Source organism: Fukomys damarensis, unplaced genomic scaffold, assembly GCF_012274545.1.
Source record: "Fukomys damarensis isolate Sample0158 unplaced genomic scaffold, DMR_v1.0_HiC HiC_scaffold_9, whole genome shotgun sequence".
In the NCBI taxonomy this organism is placed as follows: Eukaryota; Metazoa; Chordata; class Mammalia; order Rodentia; family Bathyergidae; genus Fukomys; species Fukomys damarensis.
In genome coordinates, this window is record NW_022900921.1 from 25,440,423 (window position 1) to 25,449,353 (window position 8,931).

Sequence of the window (8,931 nt, forward strand, 5' to 3'; positions counted from 1 at the left end):
GAGAGAGAGAGAGAGAGAGAGAGAGAGAGTTATTTGTTTTATATACACACACATACACACACACACACACACACACACACATACACACAGTATCTTCCTGAAAGAGCTATAGATATTATATTATAGTGATACAGGCATACACATTTATAGCAGCACAACTCATGGAAGTGGCCTATATGTTCATTAACAGATGAATGGATAAAGAATATGTGGTATTTACACACAATGGAGTACTATTCTGCCACATGGGACAAATTTGAGTCATTTGAAAGAAAATGGATACACTTGAGATCATAACGTTAAGAGAACTAAATCAGACACACAAACTTAAATATTGCATGGTTTCTTTTATATGAGAAACCCAAAGTATAAATAATTTAAAGAGCACAATGAAAGATAGCTAATAGGAAACAGGTAGACCTTTTGCAAATGAGAAGAGATCCAGAAATGGAGGGAGGAAGAAGGGAAGAGAAGAGAAAATAAAAGGAATTAAAATGTATCATGTATATGTACCAAGTAGCCATGATGAATGTAACCATTAGGTACTCTAAACATGTGCTAATAAAAATAGAAATTAAAAAATAATTACAAAAATCCCAATGAATGTGTTGTTGACCACTATGAAATTAAGCTAAAAACTAATAGCAAAATAATCCCTCCACAACAAAACCCTGCACAAATCTAGATAGCTCTTAAATGTTTCAAAATTGAACAATATACTTACACATAACTCACAGGTCTAATAAAAAATTACCACTAAAATCAGAAAATACTTCAAAATGAATTACAATGAAAATATGACATACAAAAGTTGTAAGATGCAGCTAAAGATATATAGTAAGAGGAAAATGTATAGCTTTTCACACACTATTGGAGAAGAAGGCTTAAAATCAGTGATCTAAGTATCCCTACAAGGAAATTATAAAAATAATTATAAAAACAATAAAAAGTCAACAAAATCAAAGGTGATTCTTTAAGATTAGTACAATTGATAACCTCCTATTGAAACTGAATCAGAAAAAAGAGAATGCACGAATTATCAATATCAGACATTGTAAAGATAAAAGCAAATTGAACATTTTTGCCATCAAGTTTAAAAAGTAGAGAAAATGAGCAAATTCCTAGAATATTACTTATTGCAACTAATCAAAAAATAGAAAATCTGAATACTATAATTACTAAAAACTTGTTATAAAGAAATCTCCATGTCTAGATGTCTTTATCAGTGAATTCTACCAAACACATGAAAGAGAAATTATAAGCTATTTTTACTCATGAACAGGAAAGCAAACAAAACATTAACAAATCAGATCCAGATGTATATCAAACCTATAAAGTGATAATGTTATGTTATTAGCAAATAGGGTTTATTATAGATGTCATATTATGATAAATGTATATATTATATATTTTAATGTACATTTTGTTTTTGTCCACAGCTCGTAACTCCTTCCCCAAGGCAGACCAGAGAAATTAGAATTTGTCTTTCTCAAGACTGTCTTGGAGCTGGCCACAAAGAAATTCTGATTTATCTTTACCTAATAGTAGGTCAGAAGACCCTCCTCATCCATAGGGGCCCTGCCCCATAACCTGGAGGAAGGAGACTGCACTGAAACAGAGAATGAAGGCCTTACTAATTAATTGTCTCTTCCCATTCTATTAGCATTTGCTTAGGCCTTTCTTATCTAATCATATTTCCATACAGTTGTCCATGCTGTAATCACACCTGTGCAAGGAAGTCTCCCTAAAACCTTTTGAGATTTTCAAAGGGCTGTACTCTTGGAGAGGGCATTCAAGTTTTGCAGCCCTCTCACATATCTCACCTTGTGCCTCTCTAGCTTTTGTAATATCTTTTGCAATAAATCAGTGAATAGTCTATGAGTTCTATGAACTGCTCTGCTAAATTAAACTCAAGGAGGAGTTGTGAGAACCCAGAAGTACAGATGTGTGTGACTGACATTAAAAGTGTGTGTGTGTGTGTGTGTGTGTGTGCACTGGAGTGTGTGCATGCCTGTCTGTCTGTGTGTTGGAGGCAGATTTTGAGACTAGGCCTTTAACCTGTAGGATCTGGTGCTATCTCCAGGTAAGGAGTATCAGAACCTAATTGGATTAGACACCAACTGGTGTCTGCTACAGAATTGCTTGCTTGCTGCTGGGGAAAAATTTCCACATCTTATTTATTTATCACATTTATTTATTTATTTATTTATTTTGAGACAGGGTTTTATTATGTAGAGACTGACCTGGAACTCACTATGTACCCCAGGTTGGTCTCGAACTCACAGTGATCCTCCTGCCTCAGCCTCCTGAGTGTTGGAATTACAGGTGTGCGTCACCACACCCAGCTACATCTTTTTAGATCATAGACATCCTCTGTGTTGATTGTCATGGGGGAACAGGTAAAACCAGACATTGTTTTTTTTTAACACATCAGAATAATTGGCTTAAAAATAAATATAAATCAATATGTCATATTTACAGAAAAAAAAGAGTAAAATCATATAATCCTCTTGACAGATACAGCAAAAGCACTGCATAAAACTTACCTGTTCAGTGTTAAAAATTCTTGGCAAGTACGACTAGAAGGGAACGTATTGCGATGAAGGATATAACAAAAATCAAAACTATGGCAAATATTATACTTAATAGTAATACTGAAACTTTCAGATTAGGAGAGGAGAATGCTTGCTATTATCATTTGTATTTACCACTGTATTGATGTCTTACCCAGAGTAATAGAATATTTCTATTAAAAAATTAATATTGGCCCCTCTACATCATTTTATTCATAAAAATCAGTTCCAAGTGGATTGGAGATTCAAATGTGAAAACAAAGCAATAACACTTCTAGACAATATAAGAGGAGTATTTCCTGCAACAGGCAAAGATTTATCAAACCAAATACAAAAAGTACAGTTCTAAAGAAAAAAGGTTGATATATTGGGCTATATTAAAATTACAAACTCTTATTTACCAAATGTCCACAGAGAGGATAAAAAAGTGAGCCATAATTAGAAAAATAATTTCCAACATATACAACAAATACATAAAGAGCTCTTCTTAACTAGAGAGAACAATATGAGAGCCTCAAGACAAGAGAACTAATTAAGAGATGTGAATATAAAAATGATTCAAATGTCGACTTTTAATATATGTACTGCCAAAGTGAGCATGGCATCCAAATGTCCAAAGAGTACAAATTCGACATATTAAAGGCAAAGAGAACTTTATCATGCCAGATGAAAGTGGCCTGTTTGAGAAATCACTCTAGTCCTAATTTCTCAAGCACCGGGAGGTAGCCCGGCCACCATCCACCGCGGGAAGGAGAACCACGCCTGTTCCCGACCCAGACGCCATCGCTCAAGTGCTGGGAAGGTAGAGCACCTGAACCCCTATTTCCCCCCACACACACTCTCAGGCCTCCTGACTGTGCCAGTCTTTGGACCCACTCTGCAGAGGCAAAGGTGGTCATCAGGGTATTTTTCTGAGTTCCCAACTTTGAACATCTTTAAAGAAAGGGCATGGGAAACCTGTAATAGAACGTTGTGGAGTTCAACCATTCAGAAGGTTGGGGAACTCAATCTGGGCCTTGCAGCCCGAGGTCAGTCAGTGTCATGGGGTTCAGCCATCAGCTAACTGAGATCAGGGGTCTTGCATCCTTGCTCTGTCTGAGTCATTAAATGGTAAATACACTATAATGAAATTTTGTTCACTGCAGACATGTTCTGGACTGCTTCTTGATTTCAATTTAATTCAAATGATTTAAGGGTGGTAGACTAGTGACTACCACAGGTGGTCAGTGTCCAAGTTGTGCTTGATCTTAATGTGTTGCTGATTGTATCAGTTGGGGTAAAGCATTGCCGTTGATTTGATGAGCTGTTTTCTCTGATGTTATGAAAATGAGAATGTCTGTGGGTTGTTAGAGACACAGAAGCTAAGGCACAACTATATCAGAAGATTTGGGTGATAATCCAGAGAGTAAACCAAGGACAGTCCGACAACAAAAATTAAAATGAGAAAACACTTAAGCAAGACACGAGGACAGACTTCCAGTTTACCAATGGCAAACAGTAGGGCAAATGAGGATGAAAAGGCTGATAGTGAACCACCAGGACACCCTGAACTCAAAGCACAGGAAGTAACAAAACAGATCAATTAGGCTCTAGAAAAATTCAAAACAGAAATAATTTCCCAGATAACCATAGAGATAGTGAGCAAAATGGAAGTCATGATTTGAGACTCTAGAGCAGAAACTGACAAAAAAATAGATGCGCTCAGGACCATGATAGAAGCCATGAAGGCCCAGCATAAGAAAGTAATGGAAAAAATAAATGCTCAACATAGGAAAGAAATGGAATCCATAAAACAGATTCAAACAGATATCCAGGAGATTAAACACTCTGTTGAAAGTGTATGCAACAGAATAAAAGAATGTAAAGATAGACTCTCGGATATAGAAGATAAGATTGCAGTCAGTGACTGTGAAAAGAGAGGTCTCTTAAAAACAGTAAGAGATCATGAGAAATCGATCCAACAACTCATGGATGATGCAAAGAAGAATAACATAAGACTGATAGGAATACATGAAGTAGCAGGAGAAAATACAAATGACTTAAAAAAGCTGTTTGCAGAATTAATGACAGAAAACTTCCCAAACAGAGGGGAAGAATTTGACATTCAGATAACTGAGGCATATAGGACCCCAACTAGCTACAATAAAAAAAAATCTACACCTAGACATATAATAATCAAGATCCCAGAAACCCAACAGAAGAACAAAATACTACAAGCAGTAAGAGAAAAGAAACAAATCACATACAAAGGAAAGCCCATCAGAATCACAGCAGACTTTTCAACACAAACCCTTGGGGCAAGGAGAGCCTGGAATGAGATATTTCAAGTACTAAAAGAGAACAACCTCCAACCTAGACTGATGTATCCTGCAAAACTCTCTTTCAAAATGAATGGGGAAATAAGACACTTCCACGACAAAGAACACCTGAGAAACTACATGAATACCAAACCAGCACTACAAGCAATTCTAAACAAGATCCTAGAAAAAGACAATGAAGGCAACAACACCATGAGGCCCAACAGAGCAAATCAAGCAGGCAAGGCAAGAAACTAAAAGGAGAAGGTGAAAAAGTAAAAAGAGTCAACAAAAGGCCAATAACATGTTAATAATGTCAGTACATATCAGTTATAACCAGCAATGTCAATGGCCTCAACTCATCGATCAAGAGAAATAGACTGGCAAAATGGAATAAGAAGCAAAATGTAACAATATGTTGAATACAAGAAACACACCTAGTGCAAAAAGAAGCCCATAGACTGAAAGTGAAAAGATAGAAACCAATTCTCCATGTGACAGGAGCCCAGAAAAAAACAGGGGCAGCAATCTTATTTGCAAACAAAGTAAATTTCAAACCGAAACTGAATCTAATATTATTGATGTAGGACGGTACTGTATCATACCTCTTTGAATGTAAAATATCTAGTACCTGCTTTATGATACATAGTAGGGACCATGCTTTATCAGAGCTACATTTAATGATATTACTCTAGAATGTTCTCTTTCCAGATGATGATTAAGAGGCTAATAGAAAAAATGGTGCCAGGTACCACAACAGCAACAGAACTTTGCTGTTTTCTGGATATTATTCTTTTCTTGGTTTTTTTTTTTTTAATGGAATGTGCTGAATGTCTATAATTTTGTTCAGATGACTGCAGAACCTGGAAAAGCTGTTGCTGCTATCGATGCATAACATACTATTATTAGTCTTTATATATATGCACACACACACACACATATATATATATATATTGAATTTTGGGAAACTTTAACGGTGCTGCCAACTTTGGAAAAAGTCATCCCAATTTACTGTGTTGACTTGGCATTGTACAGAAATGGACAACCATATTGGTCTAGAAATGTTAATTTATTTTTATTTTTATTTTTTTTTTTTTCCATGTGTACAGGGGTAACACATCGTACTAAATATGTAAGGTCATATCTACGTGGGTTTGATTACAGAAACTAATAAAGTATTCTCTAAATAATGAAAAAAAGAATAAGATAAGACTATAAGAGCGAGAAGCAATTTAAATATGTTCAGGGACCATTTTCATCTCCAGAATTAAGGATTATTTTGATGTTACATCATTGCCTTTTCTCTTTTACTTTCCTTTTTAGTTTTATTTTAGGATTCCCTATTTTTAATGTTCATACAGAGATTTCTTTAACTGAAATACCGAATAGTTTCTTTGGTGTGAAAAACTATAATAGTACACAGGATCCTAATGAGATAATTAATAATGTGAAATAGGAAGTAAAGGGCTAAAGGTGTAGGGAAAGTGGGAAGGGTGGGGGAAAGGTAATAAGGGAGAGGAAAAAAATATGAGAAACTGAAAAAATGGAAATAAAGTGTTTGTAAATGGGGTGGGGAGGAGGGGGTGAAGGGAGGGCAGGGACAAGGGGAAATAATGAGAATCAAGACCTATTATGTAAAGGTACAGAATCCCAATGATGAATGTAATTGTATTGTATACCTAGATTGTACCAATAAACTCAATAAAAGCATTAAAAAAAAGAAATCAAAGAGTACAAATTCGTTGGTCATAAAGAAAATGCAGATTATTATAATGCAATATTATCATGGTGGTTAATATTATAGGTTCACATAGTTAGGCCTCAGTACCCCAATACTTGTTCAAACATCATTCCATGTGCTTTTCTGAAGGTATATTTTAGGTGATACTAAGATTTAAACCAGAAGATAAAGTAGAATATTTAATATTTTACCCTCCACAATGGGGGGAGGCTCATCTAATCAACTGAAGACCTTAACAGAAAAAGACTGATCTTATGGAAAGAAGGGAGAATTCTGTCAGCAGATGATATTCAGATTGGAAGTGCAGTATCGTTTTTTCCACTTGGATATCTCTGTATATCTTCAAGTCAGAAGCCAGTCTCTCTTTCTTAAACACATATATACCTTATTTGTTCAGTTTCACTGGAGATCAGTAAGACACAATCTATCAAAACAGCTAAAATTAAGAAGACTGACAATGCCAAAGAGTGGTGAATGTGTGAAGTAACTGTGATTCCTATACTTTGCTGCTGGGAGTTTAAATTGGTACAACCATTCTGAATGCTGGTTTATCAGCAGCTACTAAAGCTGAGCATAGGAATAACCCAAATCAGTGTGGCAAACCTATGGCATATGTACATTAGGCTGTTTGTATGACTTGAAAGCTCTAAAAGTTCCTCCATCACTGCCCTAAGTAATTCCACATAAAGGTATACACCATATAACAGATATCCCATTCCACAAAAGATATCTCCATGCTTCTATGCATTATTAATAATGGCTCCAAACTGTAAACCTAATGTCCATGACCAGTGGAATGGATGAATAGTGCTATATTCAAATGATGTACAAACTCATACAATAACTATCTCACAGACAACTTGAGTGAAAGAAATCAGACACATTGGGTGAGTCTGACTAATGATGCTTGAAATTAGGAAAGGGGAGAGGCATACAATATGAGGTGTTTCTGCACTGCACCATTTCTCACATTACTTAGGTATACTGAGAGTGTGAAAATTCATCCATATTGTTCATCCTTGTGCAATTTTCTATATATACTTATAATCTAATAATATAAGCTTATTTAGAAATTATTTCTCTGACATTTATTTGGGGATGTCACCCATTTTGTAACCCCAGTTTTTCTTCCATAAATGTTACATGGATTTAAAGAGATGGTCAATAGGAAAGCTATCTGTAAAGTTTCCACTGTAAATTACAATGTGAACTTCATAGGGTAGGGACTGAATAAATGGAAAGTGAAATACCTCTTACTATGTGTCAGATAATCAACATTTTAATTTACTCTTGCATCTGAGGAAACAAGGGAAAGCAGCTTGCTGGAATAACCCAGTTGGAACTCAGGTCCAGCTCAGACGCTGGTCTCAGGCCCACATTCCCTCTAAGATGTGTCTCTTGAGGAACTGAGCCCTCACCAACACCAGCCAGGCCAAGGCCCTAGAACCCTCTGGTAGCAAAGCATTCTGCTTCTTCCCCAGGGTCCCAGCATCATCTGCTACTCCAGACTGGTCAAGTCCAGGGCTGGATACTCACTCTGAAATCCTGGGCACACCAACCATGGGGAAAACTTTATCTCTCCTCTCCTTCTTGGCTTAGCTCATTTCCTCAGAAAAGCCTACCCCTTCATAGTCTGCTCCTCACCCCAAGTGATGTAATTCCTCAAACTCACACCACTCTGGATGGTGACCTGTCGTCCTCTTCAACTGAACACGTTCCTGTTTTTCCTTCTCCCCAGCTTCCCTTGGTTTCCTGGATTCTGGCAAAGTGGTCCCCACTCCTCGAAGTTCCCTCTTCTCCTAGCTCCCTAACTTGTCTTCTTCCTTAATTCCGTTTCTCTCGCCCACCAATTTGCAAGCCGACAGGCCCCTTAACATCTTAACCCCACTCAGGCTTGTTCTTGACTCAAGCTTGTTCTTCTCTCCCACTCACTGCTTACACAGTGTACTGTCCGGCCATGCACCTTCGTCCCACATTCCTCTCCTGCCTCGGGGGCACAGTGGCCTGACTCCCTCCTTCAATCTCACACTCCACAGCGGTCAGTCTTCAGCTCAGTCCCACGTACCTTCCCTCCCCTGCACAGCCGGTTCAGGCCTCCAACCCAGCCCCACTCCCACCCCCAACCCGCGCACAGTGGTCCGGCCCAGGCTCAGAATCCCCCCCCCCAGTGGTCTGGTCCCCACTCCCGGGGTGGTGGGGGCTGAGAGCCTGGCAGCCTCCTGACAGAGAGCGATGCTGCCGGCAGGCCGGGCTCGGAAGCAGTACCAGGCGCGCTTCATTTACGTGACGCGCTTCGGCTCGCACCAGTGCGGTGGCGTCC

At 37.9% G+C, this 8,931-nt stretch overlaps 1 protein-coding gene across 1 annotated transcript in view; it reads left to right on the top strand.

Annotated features, from left to right (window-relative positions):
• The first annotated feature begins 8,592 nt into the window (after window positions 1–8,592).
• Window positions 8,593–8,931, top strand: part of CUNH5orf47 (chromosome unknown C5orf47 homolog) — a 13,562-nt gene continuing 13,223 nt past the window's right edge. The window contains exon 1 of the mRNA XM_010622307.2: window positions 8,593–8,927. Within this exon, the coding sequence (XP_010620609.1) occupies window positions 8,844–8,927 (84 nt within the window). The 5' untranslated portion in view covers window positions 8,593–8,843. The remainder of the gene's footprint in view (window positions 8,928–8,931) is intronic.